This window comes from Rana temporaria, chromosome 4 (assembly GCF_905171775.1).
Source record: "Rana temporaria chromosome 4, aRanTem1.1, whole genome shotgun sequence".
Lineage (NCBI taxonomy): Eukaryota > Metazoa > Chordata > Amphibia > Anura > Ranidae > Rana > Rana temporaria.
The window spans coordinates 222,726,847-222,744,904 of record NC_053492.1 but is presented as its reverse complement, the minus strand read 5'-3'; the positions used below and the strand labels follow the sequence as shown (position 1 = coordinate 222,744,904).

General features: G+C 37.5%; 1 protein-coding gene across 4 annotated transcripts in view; it reads right to left on the bottom strand.

Moving 5' to 3' along the window:
* ADGRB3 (adhesion G protein-coupled receptor B3) overlaps positions 1-18,058 on the bottom strand; it is a 1,023,178-nt gene that overhangs the window by 220,401 nt on the left and 784,719 nt on the right. For all 4 annotated transcript variants that reach the window (XM_040349908.1, XM_040349906.1, XM_040349909.1 and 1 more), the window contains 2 exons: positions 17,319-17,422; positions 9,431-9,533 (listed from right to left, as the gene is read on the bottom strand). In XM_040349908.1, coding sequence (XP_040205842.1) covers positions 9,431-9,533; positions 17,319-17,422 — 207 coding nt within the window. The remainder of the gene's footprint in view (positions 1-9,430; positions 9,534-17,318; positions 17,423-18,058) is intronic.

Genomic DNA, 18,058 nt, shown 5'->3' with positions numbered 1-18,058 from the left:
TGTGAATCGAGCGAGGTCCCGCTCGCTCACACAGCGTGGTGACATCGCTGGATCCAGGAGAAGGTAAGCCAGCGCACGCTGCAGGCTCTGCATGTCTACCCCGAGCGTGACTCGGGGATACCGATCGCAGCAAGAAAAACCCACCCCGAGTCACGCTCGGGGATACCGCCAGGGAGGTTAATGTTTCCTCCACAGTAAATACAAGCCATTTCATTTTCATATGATATGCTTTCACAGATTTTAATGCATTAATTCTTACTGTAATTAAATGAGAGTATTTGTCACAGAACACTAACTTTGGGTTTACCTTTTTTAAGAATGAACCAGCTCATGATCACCAAATAATGCGGTGAGGCACAAGACTGGACAAATAGAAAAGACTTATGTTATGTGGGTCAGCTCCAACATCAACATGTTGCTCTTCATTTTGTTGACTAACATGAACAAACTACCTAACCATTTTTTCATCCATTATTAAACATTATTATTTTAATCATGAATTTATGGTTTAGTACTGTAACATGCCAACAGACAATAATTATTAACATAGCATCAAGTGGAACTACATTGATAAAAATAAAATCTCAAAAGCTACCATCCATAACCTTACTTATTAAAGCTGACAGATTGTAGATGCAGAGAAATGTACATTTTTATTGTCATGGTCTGCTGAAGACTAGTCGGTATTTACATCTGGGGGTTTCCTGTTCTATAAAGTATGTAAACCAAAGTGTTTATAAGATCAGTGTACTAAACTAGGTACAAGTGTGGCCACTATGGCCTGGCATAAGCGCAAATAGTTTATTGTATGGACTTTAGCTTACAGAGAACAGCAGCCATTGGCTATCCTGGGTAAGCTGTATTAGTTTCACAATGCATTTACAACTATAATCAATAGAGTGATGCAGGTGGGATATAGGCTTTTGTTATAACTTGTTTTACAGTCCTATTCCAGGCAAAACATAGTTCTTTCATAGTTTTGGATAATGTGGGGATGTGATATAACTTTTGTCAGGTTTTAAATGTGCCAGGATACCCACTGTGGAAATTTTCCAGTCAGATTTTAAAAGATATATTCTCCCATATACAGGTAATTTCTTGTAACTTCCTATTAGACCTGACATTCATCACCTTAACAATAAGTGAAGGGAAATCTACCTAATAGGAAAACAGACAATGGTAACATACCAACAAAAGTTTCAAAAACCTTCCACGATTTACTATAAAATTGTCCTTAATAGCTGCCAGTGTCCCCGTTGATGGCCCTCTCCTTATGTTTTACTTGACATAAGGACAAAGGCAAATAGATAGTGCACTTTGCAAAGTACATTTGCACTCTGCAAGTGCAGTTGCTCCAGGTCTTAGAAAATGAGCAGAAGCTATGCTGACTTCCCTTATACAATCGTGTGTAAGCAAAAATTCTGTATTTTTATTTTTCTTGCACGTTATTGGGTGTTCTTTACAAAGCGAAGTGCTAACACATTTAATAAACTCTGGAGCAACTGCACTCACAGAGTGCAACTGCTCTTTGCAAAGTGCAGTCTGTTTGCCTTTAGTAAATCAACCACAGGGTAATAATAAATGTGCACAGAGGCAGTATTAAAAAAAAGTAACAGAGAGAAAACTGTCCACACTCTATTAAAAGCTCAAAAAAAAAGTTTGACTAAACCTGAGCTCATAAAAAGCATAATAGTGAATATTAAATATCATAATCATACACAAAATCCATTTTTACTGCAAGAGAATCTAGGTCAAAAACACATATTGTATGTATACCATAACAATAAAATATAAGTAAATAAACAAACCAACAAGCAAATCAAAGAGTAAATAGAAAATGTATATGACAAGAAGAGAACATGCCTAATACTGACTTCACAATCAGACATATATGCATATGAGGATGTGCAAAGGTCCATGTGATGTGACGTGAACCAGGGACGTGCAGTCAGGGAAGGCAGGTGAGGCACAGTTCTGAGGTCGTAGTTGAGGTCACAGAGATGAAATTTGGATGGTAGGTAGCCTAAGTCCTACCCCACCACTGAAAAAAATGTGGGGCCCCTACAACCTATGGTTCCGGAGATACGGGGCTCCTTGCGCAGCCGGTCAGAAGCTACATACAGAGCGGCCAGTTTAAATACAAGCTGACACAATCTGCAGCAGAATGAGAGGATGAGCTCACAGTGCCTTTCCTCACTTCTTGTCAGAGGTACTGAGCTCAGGGGACAGCTTGGAGTCTTGGACCAATGGTAAAGTACCATTAGCCCCATCTGTCCAATAAAAATTAAGCAGTGGAGGCACGCCTCTCACTGCAGTGTCATAGAAGGGGCATGTGTCTAAAAGACAAATGCTCCCTTCCAGCCCAGCCCTCTTAACTACAAAGAAATAACAAGTGTTTGTAGTTATAAGATTTACCCACAATCCCATGTTTTTCTCACACGGTTAAGATGGAGAATGAGAATCTGCTGCTGTTGAAAAGGTACTATTATAATCAAGCTAAATCATATATTATTATGCTATATATTATAAGATAATAATTTATTATTTATCTATTTACTGTGAAATTACTTGTTTGAAGTTATAACTTCAAACTTCAGTATTTTGTCTGTTAAGCCACCTGCTTGAGCACAGTATTTGAAAATATAGTAAATTACCTTAAAAACAATATATAATCATTATTTGTATATTACTTATGGTAATTAACCCCTTGCCACCCAGGCCAATTCTAACACTTCTCTCCTATGTGTAATAATCATAATCTTTTTGCTAGAAAATTATTCAGGACCACCCAAACATTATATATATTATTTTAGTAGACAGGAATATGTTGTTAAACTGTAAATGTCCTAACCACTTACCATGGGAGAAACACATGAGAAACAGTGAGAGTCTTGATCAATACAAATGATGGACATATGCCTCCCTGGACATTCTTGGGAAGACATATTTCTATGTGTGGCGGGCCTTAGGTTCATTAACCCAAGACTCTTACTACAAGTGACAGGCTCAAGTAATTCAGATGAGGGATGGATGTCTCCCTGGCCATTTTTGGGGAGTCATCTTTCCATGTTTGCAAAGTCTTAATCTCATTGATTCAAGGCTCCTGCTACTAGTATCTAGTGATGATACTAAGCGTTTTACCTACGATACATATTCAAACATATATCTTGTTTTCTATGATAATCATGATCATCAAGGTAAGGTTCTCACAATCAATCATACATCAGTTAGCATGTGATAGCAAATTTAAAGTGTAACTATCTGAAGAAATTTTTTTTTTTACTTTGTTTTGGATAGAGTGGAGTGGTGAGTGATGAGGGATTATAATACATGTCAGTTTGTATTGCTGTCTGTGCCCCTGTTAGGAAAAATCACCCTTTCTAAAATTCTAAATTTTGGGTAGTCCTCAGAATAGCAATAGAGGGGAAATCTTACAATCGGGACACTAGTTCTGGTGACCATGGTGATACACCCTTGATTTGGAAAGATTTCCTTTCACTTCCTGCTTTGGCTAGGGGACACAAAATCTCTCCAATGGGACACAGATGGGGAAAAAAAACTATCATGGGTTATAACCCTCTTTTACGCTATCCAAAATGAAATAAGAAAGTTTTACCTTAAGTTACACTTTAATACATCACTTTACAGAAGATACAACTTAACCTGCTTTGGTGTCCTTTTATGAAGCAGTGAAATCTATTCTCTGCTTTGTTCTCCGGCATTCACGGAGGAGATGTTTCTCCTCTGTGTGCCTGTTTATGAAGCGGAGTAGATCGCTTCACCCTTGGAGGAGTGAATTGATCTACCAACACTTCAAACCGTGGAGAACAACCCCTGATACTGGAATCTCGTGAACTTTACGAGATTACAGTACCATAAATTCACTAAAACACTGAGATGTCAGTTTATTGAGCAGTGATAAATTATCACCGCTCAGTACACTGACAGATGGGTGGTTAATGTAATTAAAATAACGAGTCCCCCTACATAATATATATATGTATACACACACATACACATTATATATACATGTATATACACACACACATTATATGTATGTATATTTATGTATACACATAAATATTACAGGGGGACATAGTTACAGTGTTGGGGGGTCTGAACGAGGTAGAAGGAAGTTAAAAATCCCTCTCCTTCCCTCTGAGATGGTGAATCGGGGAGTGTGAATTCTGACTCAGATCGCCAGTGAAGTGCTCAGATCACAGCTTAATAAACTGGCTGTTACTGTGTCAGTCTATGAGGATTCTCTGTGTGTGGAGATAATCAGTTTAAACACCTCTCCCCCCGATTATCTCTGTTTCATAAACTGTTTATGGGCTGTGATCAGTGGTGATTCTTGGGATCACCGCTGTTCACTGCTTCATAAACAGACACCTTTGGGTGTAAACTTGTTCTACCATTTAACATACTGTAAGAGCAAATGTTCTGCATGTTAGCCAATCAGCTTCTAACTTCAGCTGCTTCAATTAAGCTTTGACAATAAAACCTGGAAGATGATTGGTTTATATGCAGAGCAGGACTCAATTTTCCACTCCAATTTTATTAAATACACCCCTGTATCACAAAAATGTAATGGGATGGAGGACATGATAGATAAAGTCTATTCAGAATAAGCAGACATATTAAAACACCATCAAACAGAATCATAATCTTAGAAACAGCTTAAAAAAGCTGACCATTGCTGGGCAACGACAGATATCTCTGAAGCCTCGTACACACGACCGAGGAACTCGACGAGCGAAACACATCGTTTTCCTCATCGAGTTCCTTGTTAGGCTGTCGAGAAACTTGACAAGCCAATTTTCTCCATTCCCGTCAAGGAAATAGAGAACATGCTCTATTTTTGGCTCGTTGAGTTTCTCGATAGTTTCCTCGACAAAAATGTACACATGACCGATTTCCTCGGCAAAAAAATATCTCCCAGCAAGTTTCTTGCTGGTTTTTGTCGAGAAACTTGGTCGTCTGTATGAGGCCTAACCCATTGGTGGTTGTTAATCAGCTAGAAATGGCCAAATTTGTGTTCCACCTTTTGCAGCATTGTAGTTTAAGCATGTATATAGTGAAAACATTGTGGAACATCAAAGTGAAAATATTTTTCATCATACCAAAATATCTTTGAAAGTGATACAATGTTTGTGATTTGTGACAACCGTTTAAGGAATCTCTTTAAAATGATGTGCATGTTTAAAAGCTGATTAGAAAAATAAAACAATAAACCATCATTAAACACCTGAGCTACTAATGCAGGCATGCAATCATTATTAATGCCCTGTTAAACATCAAGAAGAGACATGAACATAATAAGCAAAGAGTTATTGCAGAGCAAAGCTCTATCCCTTTGTTAAACAAGGCTTTTTTTCCCACACTATACGCAGATAGTAACTCACTGGCTGTGTAAGTGCTGTGAAGTATACATAAATATAATATATGAAGTTATCGCTCCATGATACCAAATCATTATATCAACTACATTTTACCACATTGTGGATGACAAATGGGAACATTTCTTGGAAATGGAGTACGGGTTTCACTGACAGAATAAATGGCTCACGTTAATTTATTTTGTATGGCCAAGCAAAATTATTGCATGTTATAAAACAGAGCAGTAAATGTGGACATTCAAGTGAATTCTGCCTTTACGGCTCTCAGCTTGTATTCCCTTCAACCAAAATGCTTATGTCACAGACATAGTAAGGGAACCCGTAATTTATATACATAATTGTGCAATAAGGGACAACTGTACTTTTAAAACAAATTAGATTTGTGATATATCTAGGGACAACTACCTGCCGAAATATAACTGCCAACTTCTGCCATTTCTTTCCCTGTACTTGTGCAGAGCTGTCAACAAATGACAAAGCCATTGCAAACATAGCTCTGTTTACATACAGCCTCTGCAGTCTGCAGTTTACAACACAGAAAGCAACATGTAACATGGATTGAGAAATGAGAGTGCATCTGCTCCACATGCCTGTTTGATTCAAAGTGGCAAGAGCCATATATGATTATATATACACAGCATTGCATTCATGTTATCAAGAGAAGAATAAATCACAGGTGGAAGGTTTTCCCACCCCATGTCATTGCACACAGCCTACCTTAATAACAAGATTCTCATCCAGGGATCTAGATTCCTGTTGCTCTTGGCCAAGAGGATCGCTACAAACCAAACACTGTATAGAGTTGCCTAAAGGCCATGCATGTCCATTTATAAATGCTTTCAAAATATAGGAACCTACGGGTTGATTTAGTAAAACTGGAGAGTGCAAAATCTGGTGCAGCTCTGCATAGAAACCAATCATCCGCTTCCAGGTTTTAGACCCCTTTCACACTGGGGCGTTTTTCAGGCGCTTTAGTGTTAAAAAAAGCACCTGTAAAGTGCCTGAAAGAAGCCTCATCTGCAATCCCAATGTGAAATCACACTGAGGTGCTGCAGTGGCAGGGCGTAAAAAAAAGTCCTGCAAGCAGTTTCTTTGCAGCGCTTTAGGAGCATTGAATACACCACTCCTAAAGCACCCCTTCCCATTGAGGTGCTTTTTTTAACACCAAAGCGCCTGAAAAACGTCCCAGTGTGAAAGGGGTCTTAGTGGGGCTTTACCAGCATTTTTCGGGCGCTGGCAGTGTGAAAGTGCTCTGAAAGCGCTCAGGCTTCCACACTGGGATTGCAGATGAGGCTTCTTTCAGGCACTTTACAGGCGCTTTTTTTAACACCAAAGCACCTGAAAAACGCCCCAGTGTGAAAGGGGTCTTATTGTCAAAGCTTAATTGAACAAGCTGAAGTTAGAAGCCGACTGGCTATCATGCACAACTGAACCTGACTTTGCTCTTTTCAATTTTAGTAAATCAACCCCATAGTATGCAGATGTTATACAGTATTTACAAAGTTATTTGTTATCCCTGGATATGTTACTTAGCCAGATAATTAACAAAGTTAAGTATGATTAATGTCTATCAATCACTCACAACCACTTAAGTTTTGATCCAGAAAAAGGCAACTCTTGTTAACTATGGCACACAAGGAGAATATCCTACTAGAAACTCCACTGGAATTTACAAAGTTACACTAATCTATCCTTTATCCTATACCTGTTATCAGCTATGCATATTCAAAAATACAGCAATCAGGTCTGCAAGGTGCACTCTAAAGTATTTATTATAATGTGTAACTATTTTAAGAGTATAAATACTGCTTTAACATAAGAAAACATCCCAATGAAAAAAAATGGTTTCAGAGACTTAGAGCTGGTTCACACTGGGGTGACTCATCAGGCGACTCAGCCGCCTGACAAGTCGCGTCCCATTGTATTTAATAGAACCGTTTTAATAGGAGCAACGCAAGTAACTCCGACTTAGAATAAGGTTTTTGTATGACTTTGGGGGCGGCTCGGGGTGACTTGCATTGACTTTTATACAGAAGTCATTTTGCAAGTCGCCTCTGAAGTCATCTTCAGGACGCCTTCCGAGTCGCCCCCAAAGTCGTGCCACCCCAGGGTGAACCAGCTCTTACAGTAATAATATAAAAAACTTGAAGAATTTATCAGTATATCACAAGAAAAGATATCCAAATTCACACACATGGTACAGCTGGCAACATTTTAAGACAACATCAGCCTACTCAGAAAATGGATAGATACCTTATCAACTCCAAAAGTCCCAGAGGAAGTTCATAGTGTTAACACCTGGTTTAACGTCAACTCCCCTGGTCCCAAAGATTTCACCACCAATCTTGGAACCATATATACCAAGCCTAAACAAAACAATGTTTCCATTTAACTATTACCTTATCTGTAAACGCATTAATGTAGGGAGAAGGGGCACAGGCACCTCCTTTCATATCCCCCCCGCAGTCCCACCTCTTCCCTATCAATATCCCTTTTTACCAGCATAATCCAGACCAGCTCTTCTCAACTCCAGATGACCTTATACTACAGTTACTAACATCATCTTTTCTCTCTTATTTTTTACAATAGCTAAATTGTAAAAAAAATATAGCTAAAAACAGAACTAAGTAACTCTTCAAATATCCTAAGTAAACCCTAGGAAGATTTTCCTCACAAATTTCCAATGGAACTTACAGTAATATCAAAAGTGAACACATTTATGTTCGGTATGATTGTTTTTTTTTAATGCAAATTTCATATAACAATAGCCTTTAGTTCCTTGTTATACAATTGTTGACATGTATTGTATGCTCTTTATATGTAACACTTCCTTTAATAAAATGTATGAAACAAAAAAAAAAGAAAAGCATTTTGCTTGTATAAAGGAAAAAGCATCAAATTCATCTATAGATGTTTATGGTTAAACTTGAACTAAATCAGGAGCGACATAAAAGAAAGCCAAATGTATCAACTAGGTAACTGGATTTAAACACTGATCAACAAATTGTCTGGTAGTACTTCCTCAACGTTATTACTAGTACATCCTTACAGGATTTAACATTTATATGATATATCAATTATTTATAGTATAACATCAAAGCAAAACAAACAAAACAAATTTTCCATAGATTCTAATGATACTTTTTACACAAGAAGGCAAACCTATCCCTACCCTGCTTTAAAGACCATCTCTGAGCAAATATCCCCCCCCCCCAAACACCAGACTGTGATCTGGATATCAAAAGAAGGACCCTCCCACTCTCAATGTGGGGGTAGATAGAGGTTGAGGAGGGGTAATGTTTAGTTGGGGGTGGATCTCTGTTCAGAGATAGCTTTAATATAAAACTGTGAGGGGAGAAAAAAGTGTGATAAAGGCATAGGAGCCAGTACAATACTAGATCACTTCAAAACAGGATACCACTAGGAGCCCCCCAAGTTTGACATATAAAGTACACCACATCCTACTCCATTTCCCACTATACAATGCTTCATGCCTTATCATTGGATTCAAAATATGCTCCATTGCTTCATGAGTTTGGTCATCCAATATACCGATGTCTTATGTACTTAATGTACTTTTATATGGCTGATAATCCATAAGAAGCCTACTGCATATGCGCTTGCCCCACCATTGATGGCATTGACATGCTAAGAAAAAGCAGCCATACACATATACTTTTATTTTTACTTCTTCATCTCAAAATAAACACAAGTGTCCCTGATACCAAGAGAGCAAATGCCTTGTTGATCATAATGAGAATATAACCAGTTACCTAGCAACCACTGAAATATTGCATATCACTCTTTTCCTACACTTTAAATAAGCAACAAGTGAAAAATGAAGCCAGTTCTGTACCAATACATAAAATACAACTTAAGATATTATGTATTCAGAGTTGAAAAAGAGGACCATAAACAAAAGCAATTACAAACTGTCAGCTAAAAAGGTCATCACAATTTGCGGCAGAGCTTCACACACTAAATGAATTCAAATTATTTCATACCATCTGGTTATTTAGAATTTCTCTTACCTTATTTTGTACTTGTGTTTGGCCCACCAAAATAAGAATATTAGATGAGATGATGGATAGACAAAAGTTAATCAGAATGATCGATCTCTCAGATTTGATGTATCTGTTAAAATAAATGAAAATCAATAAGATCAAAAATTATTTGAAGGAGACCTCAGTATCGATATTAGATAGCGTATTATCAAGATAATATATTATATGCTATTATATTATTATATATTACTGTAAATAATATGCTAAAAGGTATACAGGCATACCCCACGTTTAAGTACACAATGGGGTTTATTTACTAAAGCTATAAAAAAGTGCAACAGGAAGCTCACTTCTGCGTAGAAACCAATGTGCTTCCAGGTTTTATTACCAATGTTAAATTGAACAATCTGGGGTTAGATGTTCATTAGTTTCTATGCAGAAGTGAGCCTGATTTATCAGCTTTAGTAAATAAACACCATTTTGTACTTAAAAGTGGGGTATGCCTGTAATGATCTACTCTCAAAGTGTATCTATCGTTCTCAAAGTGCTAAAAGAAATACACTGAAAAATCCAATCCTTTCAAATGAACAAAAACATATTAATCTATTTTTAGGATTTCAGATTCATAACCGTCTTTCCATACAGCTAAAACCACTAAAAGTGTTCACAAGTAAAAACTAAAGACAGATGTTGTACCTGTCTTTACAAATTGGTGGCATATATTGCTGAAACAAATACTGTATGTTGGAAACAAAAAACATTGCATTGGCAGTATGCAAGGTTGGATATGTCTAATTTTTACACAGATCAACTGTATTACTACTATCTTCTGTATAAATAGCATTTCTACAAGTAAAAATGGGTTAACATGATCACCATTTAGAACTGCATAGAACTAATTTACACAAAATGACATCAAACTTGAGACAAAACGAATTCCTAATGCATACTCATTTTCAAGCAGCTTGGATGGTGCATGCAGACAAAGATGGCCTCAGTCATCTATATATGTGGTCACTGGATGGCGGATTTCTGTGTACCATTCTATCTGGCTGTGTACATTAAAAGTTGAAAAGAAAACCTTTTCCACATCTGTCCTTATGCATTTTTATCTATTTACCATCAAAATTGGCAGCGCTTTATCAATTTCATGGAGCCAGTCGCTGCCCAGAAAGAGCTCACAAACTTATATCTCCGCCAAACTCATCAGACACAGAATCTAGGGACTCTTTGTTTTTAAGCCAATGAGCATACTAGCATGCATTTGGACTGCAGAAGCAAACTGGAGACCAAGAGGAAAACCTCACAAACATGGACAGAAAACACAAACATTATGCAAAATATTCTAGAACTTCAGCGCTGCATGGTAAAAGTGCTAACCACTAATCCTCAATGGCAGCAATCTGGCTGTAAAATATTCACTGGTAATCTCTGTTGTAGTTGTTGCTGTCAGCCCTGTCATAGCAAGCAGATCACACATGTAGGCCTGCACACGTTAAAAACAAATTCCAATGGGAAATCTGTGGCTTCCAAATGTAGAAACAAAAGACAACTGATTAGTGCTGGCTATTACATCCTAAAACATGGAGACAATGGGCTCAGTGACACGGCAACTGAAGGTCTAGGCTACACAGCAGCTGTGATGCCTCCATACTGACGATACACTATCCAGTCAGTGTGAAATAAAACAATGGAAAAGTGCACCTCCTGTTGAAGAACAAGGCAGCATGGACAATTTATTTGGTTTACTACCAAATAATCACAATATCCAATTCACAGTATAATTGAGCGTCATTTCCAACAGTATTTGAATAGATTTGCATCTAAATGAAATTAAAAGATGCTGTCCGTCAAACCAACCTAAATGCCAGCATGTACATTATTCATTGTTTATTTCAATGCCAATGCCAGTAGTTCCCTTTGCTGTAGCTTTCAAACCAACAGTAAACACAATAATGAAAATATTCTACGACATTTAATAAAACATATACACACTATATTCCAACTATTTTTCACATAAAAACAAGTTTATCAGCCTAAAAAGCTTCTATGCACTTGTTTCCTGTGTTAAAAACACATTCTAATTATAATTTGCTGTCATGGCAACCCCACATTTATTTAAGAGCAGCACTTTCTAAAACTGTAATGTCATGCAGTGTCACTGTTCCATTTGTAGTTTAATGAAAACTATAATATCACAATACGATTGGGAAACAGCACAATCCCATTTTCTGGTATCTTTGTAATACAGCTCAAACGACATGCTGTGAAAAATGCAAATAGTACACAATTCATATGCAAGATTCATACGTTGCTAAATTAGCGGATATTGTGTGGACCATTTGGTATTTGGGCCACCTCTGTTGCTTGTGTGCTCTATAATAAAGGTTTAAATGTCAGATTACGATGCTGTTGATTTTTGTTTACAATTAAGAACAACACCACCCATACATTTTGCTATTGCTGCCTGTTTAAAGAAGCAATCATCTAATACAGACAAAAATAACATATAAGCAAGGAAAGCATTAGTACTGTCAAATAAAGCATAGTGAGTTTTTTTCAGATTAAAAAAACATATATAATTAGTTAGCTTGACTAATTGACGTTGAACTTTCAAGGACAATATGAGCTACACATACATGCCAGTCATGGCCTATTTCCCACATTACTAGATCTGGACTTGGATATAATTAAAATATATTACGTTAATTGCTCTTGAGGATATGTTTATTCAATTCCACACAATTAAAAGAGAAAATGCCCAACCTAAACTAAGTTTCCCCTATGAAGAACATTTATTTTCGACTACATAGCTGCCCTGTAAGGTTCAATATCTGCTTACTTTCAGGCTCAAATATATGTTTTTGTGGGATATAAAAAATGACAACATAATAGTATCAGTTTCAGACTTTGAGAAAAGCTCCTAAATACATCTTATGCCCTGTACACGCGATCGCTCCATCCGATGAAAACGGTCTGATGGATTTTTCCATCAGTTATCCAATGAAACTGACTGATGGTCTGATGTGCCTACACACCATCAGTTAAAAAAACGATCGTGTCAGAACGCGGTGACGTAAAACACAACGACGTGCTGTGAAAAATGAAGTTCAATGCTTCCAAGCATGCATCGACTTGATTCTGAGCATGCATGGATTTTTAACCGATGGACGTGCCTACAGACGATTTTTTTCTATAGGTTTTTTATCCATCAGATAATTTAAAAACAAGTTCCTGATTTTTTAACCGATGGATAAATAACCGATGGGGCCCACACACGATCGGTTTAGTCCGATGAAAACGGTCCATCAGACCATTCTCATTATAAGCCCCACCACCACCACAATTGAACAGTCAGCAATGCTAAATCTTTATTGGCTAACGGAGGCTCCCAAATTTCGACTGGAATGTGGCTTCTAGAATGGAATATACAATGTTACTGGTATGCACTTGTGTACCAGAGCTGGCAAGCTCTACTGTATATTCTATCACACCTTAGAGGTAGAATCTTAATAAACCGTGTTGCAAAATATTACTAAATAATATTTGTGAAATCCCTTTATGTTTTTCTATTACTGTGTCAGTTATGGTAAATACAACCAACACATATGAAGATAATTCATAGCACAGAGTAAAAGTAATCACGGTACAATATTTACACTTCTGATAAGATGATTAGTCTACAGTTTTGACCTTTTTAAATATAAATCTCTCTCTATTATACTGTATACAGGCATACCCCACGTTTAAGTGCACAATGAGGGTTATTTACTAAAGCTGGAAAGTGCAAAATCAGGCTTACTTCTGCATAGAAACCAATGAGCTTCTAATCCCAGCTTGTTCAATTAAGCTTTGTAATAAAACCTGGAAGCTCATTGGTTTCTGTGCAGAAGTGAGCCTGATTTTGCGCTTTTCAGCTTTAGTTAATAAACCCCATTGCTTACTTAAAAGTGGGGTATGCCTGTATGTTGTACATATACTGCGCACAATTAGGCAATATATAAAGTAACACAATAAATGAATGTTTCTGCCAGGCACTCATCTCTTCGGATTGTATTTTTCATGCAACAATCACATCAAGGTTAAAAGATGCTATCATTCTACAACAATGATTTCTAAACACTGAAAAGCCTCAATTCTATGCCAAGACTTTGAGTTGTCTGAATCATAAGAAATAATAGGTAAAGGGGAAAATATTTGAAATGCATATTGAATTATTTATTGGCTTTTAGTTTAACTTGGTATTAAAAACCATTTTGTTGTTGTTCTGGTTATTTATATGGCTAGCTAACAATAATGCAACAGAAATTAATAATGCAGTGGGAATATTACCACATCACTCAGGCAGGATTTATAGGGCATATTTAATAATATCATGAGAAGAAAACTTTCTTTCAGAACAAATTTCATTTTTTTCAACTTTCTTAATTTACTGATTACAGTATTCACAAAATGGCATATCAAATTTAAAATACAGTGGTGACCCCTGGAAAAAAATTAGAACTATTTACAAGTTCAAATGCCACTGCAATATAGCTTTGTTGTATCACAGTAATTCATGCAACCTGAGGAAGTTGTACATGATGAACCATGTTGTTCTGGTATAATATAGTTCCATAAGAAAGCTGTTTTCTCTTTGGGTTGATTTACTAAAGGCAAATAGACTGTGACCTTTGCAAAGTGCAATTGCACTCTGCAAGGGCAGTTGCTCGGGGGGTTAGTAAATTTGCAAATAATACCCAATCACACACAAGAAAAGAAAAAAAAACTTTTTGCTGGCCCATGATTGGATGATGGAAGTCAGCAGAACTTCTGCTCATTTATTAACCTCTGGAGCAGCTTCTCTTACAGAGTGTAACTGTACTTTGCAAGGTGCACAGTCTATTTTTCCGTTAGAAAATCAACCCCACTGCATTCTTTCTCTTTGAATTGCTGGTTTATATTTCCAGAGGGATTGCACCAACCAGTTAGATGGAACTAATTTACAAGAGACAAAATAGTGCAGAGGGTTCACACATAGGTGTGCGCAGCCTTTGGCATTAGGGTGTGCACCCCAAAGCTCAAAGGCACTCTACCGATCACTCATGATGTTTATTCAGAAAGGGAAGGGGCCAGTAAATAGCATATTTACTGGCCCCTTCCCCCACTCATCCTAAAACATCTACAGCAACAACCGGTGGGAGAGGGGGGAAGCAGGCAGTGCTGTGGGGGGAAGGAGGGGGAACCAGGTCAGTAGGGGGAATCTGTTCTGCACAGGGTGATTAGGGTGTGCCTGGGCACACCTGGCACACCCTGTGTGCACACCTATGGGTTCACAGCTGAATGGTGTGACAAGGGCTTCCATACACATCAGTTTTACATAGAAACAATACTGGGTGGAAACAGCTGCCAGAACAATGCCATTTCCCAAACCGTGACACGTGGTTCAAACCAAACAAAAATGACTCCATAGTTATACTTTGTATAATATCATAAGCTTTGGCTTTGTACAGGTACTCAGTATATTTCAGTTGAAGTTGTAGGTTATATCCCACAGATAAATAAGGTGCCATCAAACATATATTGTTAAATGTGTGACTGTCCTGATAATATTTTCACCTGCGGCACAAACATAAGACTTTAGACTCTAGAGGCTGACTGCAAAAGACCACTGGTATCTATATGTAAGCTTGAAGCTTGAAGATGTTCAACACTGCTAAGTCACAGCAAAAGCTGTGCAAGCAGCAAAGCTCAAGCTCCCTGCTGATTGTACTATGCTAGATGGTACTTGGCGGTGTGATAGGGGAATGTGTATCGGACTGCTGCAGAAAGGACTGCTGCTTGCACACAGATGGCTGTTGTTCTCTCATCAACAGGTCATTAGGACCTTAAGCATTTATGCTGCTGCTACAGGTAAAGATATCATCAAAAGACAGTAGCACATTTAACAATATATGTTTTCCTGCACCCTCTATTTATCTATGGGCTATCACAAAGAACTTATAAAACATAAAACAAAAAGTGCATGAAAAACTGTGCCCAATGCGGAGTGTAGGCAGAGTGTGCTTGATTTATAAAATCTGGTGCAGCTCTGCATAGAAACCAATCAGCTTCTAGTTTTTTTTGTCAAAGCTTAAAGAGGAAGTTAACTCCCCTTGTGTGTTTATACCTATAGGTAGTATACTGCTTTGATTACGTCATCAGCGCATGCTCTCTGAAGGAATGGCTGCCCATGCTGTTTCTTCGGGGCCTGTGCAGTGATGTCATCTGGAGGAAACACTGGGGAAGATGTCAGCCATGCGGGCATCACTGCAGGGCTTTGTTCTAAGGTAGGGATCTCCAAACTACGGCCCTCCAAAACTACATGTCCCATGAGGCATTGCAAAACTGTGACATTCACCGACATAACTAGGCATGATGGGAATTGTAGTTCCTGAAAAACTGGAGGGCCATAGTTTGGAGACCCCTGTTCTAAGGTAAGTATTTCATAATGAGCTAGTGTGTTTTTTTTTTTTTTATCCGGGCTTACAACCTCTTTAATCGAACAGGAAATGTGCATGGAACATGATTTTTCTGCACTGTGTTCTGGTATGAACCGGCCCTGAGACCAATATGCTTGAAAACACATTCAATGAGATTGAAGTGGGCTTGTTCACACTATAGCAGAGAGCTCTGTTTTGTTTTTTTGCATATGAAACACAGCTCTCTGCAAGGGCACACAGTAAACAATAGTGTTCAATGTGCCCTGTTCACACTCCCCTGAAGTTGTCACCTGTGGAGCAGAACGGTGCAGAAAACATTTCTCCGCAGGTCTCTATGCGAGCCCATGTTTTTATGTGCTCAGCTTAGTTTAGAAAAAAAAAAGAAACATTACCTTGCCTTGTAAAAACACAAGGCACTAACGAAGTAGAGATTTTGAAAAGTGTTTGTTCACTAAGCTTAGTAAATAAGGTAATGTTGTGTGTCTTTTTAAATAGCCAAGTATATTTAAGGGAAATTTAAAATAAGAAAAAAGAGTTTGCTTTCACATGGTATAATGATTAAGGATATAGATGTTTAGTGTATTCACTAGGCTAAGTGAACATTCAACTTCGGAAGTGAACACTTATTTTGCTAAGTGAACAGTCTAAATACAGAGAGGGGTTGATTTATTTACACTGGAGAGTGCAAAATATGGTGCAGTGTGCATGGAAGCCAATCAGCTTCAAACTTCACCTTGGTTAATAAATATTTGACAAGACACAAATCTGGTAGCTGATTGGCTTTTGTGCAGAGTTGCACCAGATTTTACACTCTCCAGGTTTAGTAAATCAACCCCAGAGTATCCTATCTACTTGTTTTAGACAATACAGCAAAAATGGCACTGATGAGACTGATTTACTCAGAGCACATAAGCTTTTTTGCAGGGGACATTGCACTTTGCAAAAGAATCAGCCGCACAGCTTAGTGAATAAGGGAAAGCTCTGCTGATTTCCATCAAGCAAAAATGCTGTTTTTTTTTAAAACAAAAATATTTCCCTTGAATGTGATCGGGTATTCTTTGCAAAGTGAACACCCTACAGTATTTACCTTTAGTAAGTCACTGTCTCGGAAACTGGTTGCACAAAACTAAGCAAAATACCTTTTTTCACTGCTTACCTTTGTAGTTTAGTCTCAAGTATTAGAAGTTTCAAGTACTCAGTTTCTTTTTTTTTTTTTCACTACATCAAAGCCAGTGAGCTTAGATAACATCACTTTGATCAAATGCCATGTATACATTTTAACTATAAAATATTTCCAAAGGAAACACTCTACAACATGTAGAGGTAGCACAGGTGTGTGTGTGTGTTTGTTGAGTATAAGAAATCAGTAACTGTTATTGAAACACGTTTGCTTTATAATAGATTTTAAACTTCAAACATTTACTCTACCAAATTCCAATAGACCAGATATATACCTCCATAATGCTCCATACACTACTGCAAGCGTAATCAAGGCCAAACAAGAGAGACCACAGCCGATTATCAGGGTGACTGAAGGAGTACCTGAATATTCCATGATCTGTAGATTGAAACATACGCAAAGCAAAATGTTAGTTGCCACTGTCTACTATTTGCCATTTATTTGTATAGAAAGTGGTCTATTTAATAAAGCATGCAACGAGAAGTGGTAATAACTGCCATAACCAATGGTGGCCAACTGGATTTCACCTGTTAGATCTTTGGAGCACTCTAAGCAAGAGAAGATAGTTTTAGGTACCCACCGATGTTTGCTCTCTATATCTATATATAGATATATATCTATATCTATATTTGGATAATGTTTAATAAAGCCCATTTACAGTTTACAAGTTCTATAGTACCTGAATACAACTTTAAGACAGCGCACAACTTTCATGAGTAAACTGATTTGATTAAGTTTATTAGAATGTTGAGAGCCCAACAACAAACATTTTTACAGTTGCTAGTTATCATGTCTCTAAACCAAAAACTTTTTTTTTTATATATATATATATATATATATATATATATATATATATATATAAAGTATTGAAGAGTTAAAACATCTGTCTTTTTTTCGCCATCTGCATCCCATTAGGAAGATTTTGCATTTACTTCCTGTCCTTCAGAATCAACAGGAAGTGATTGTTTATCTGTCCAATGCAAGAGCAATCCCCTCTTGGACAGTTGTCAAAGG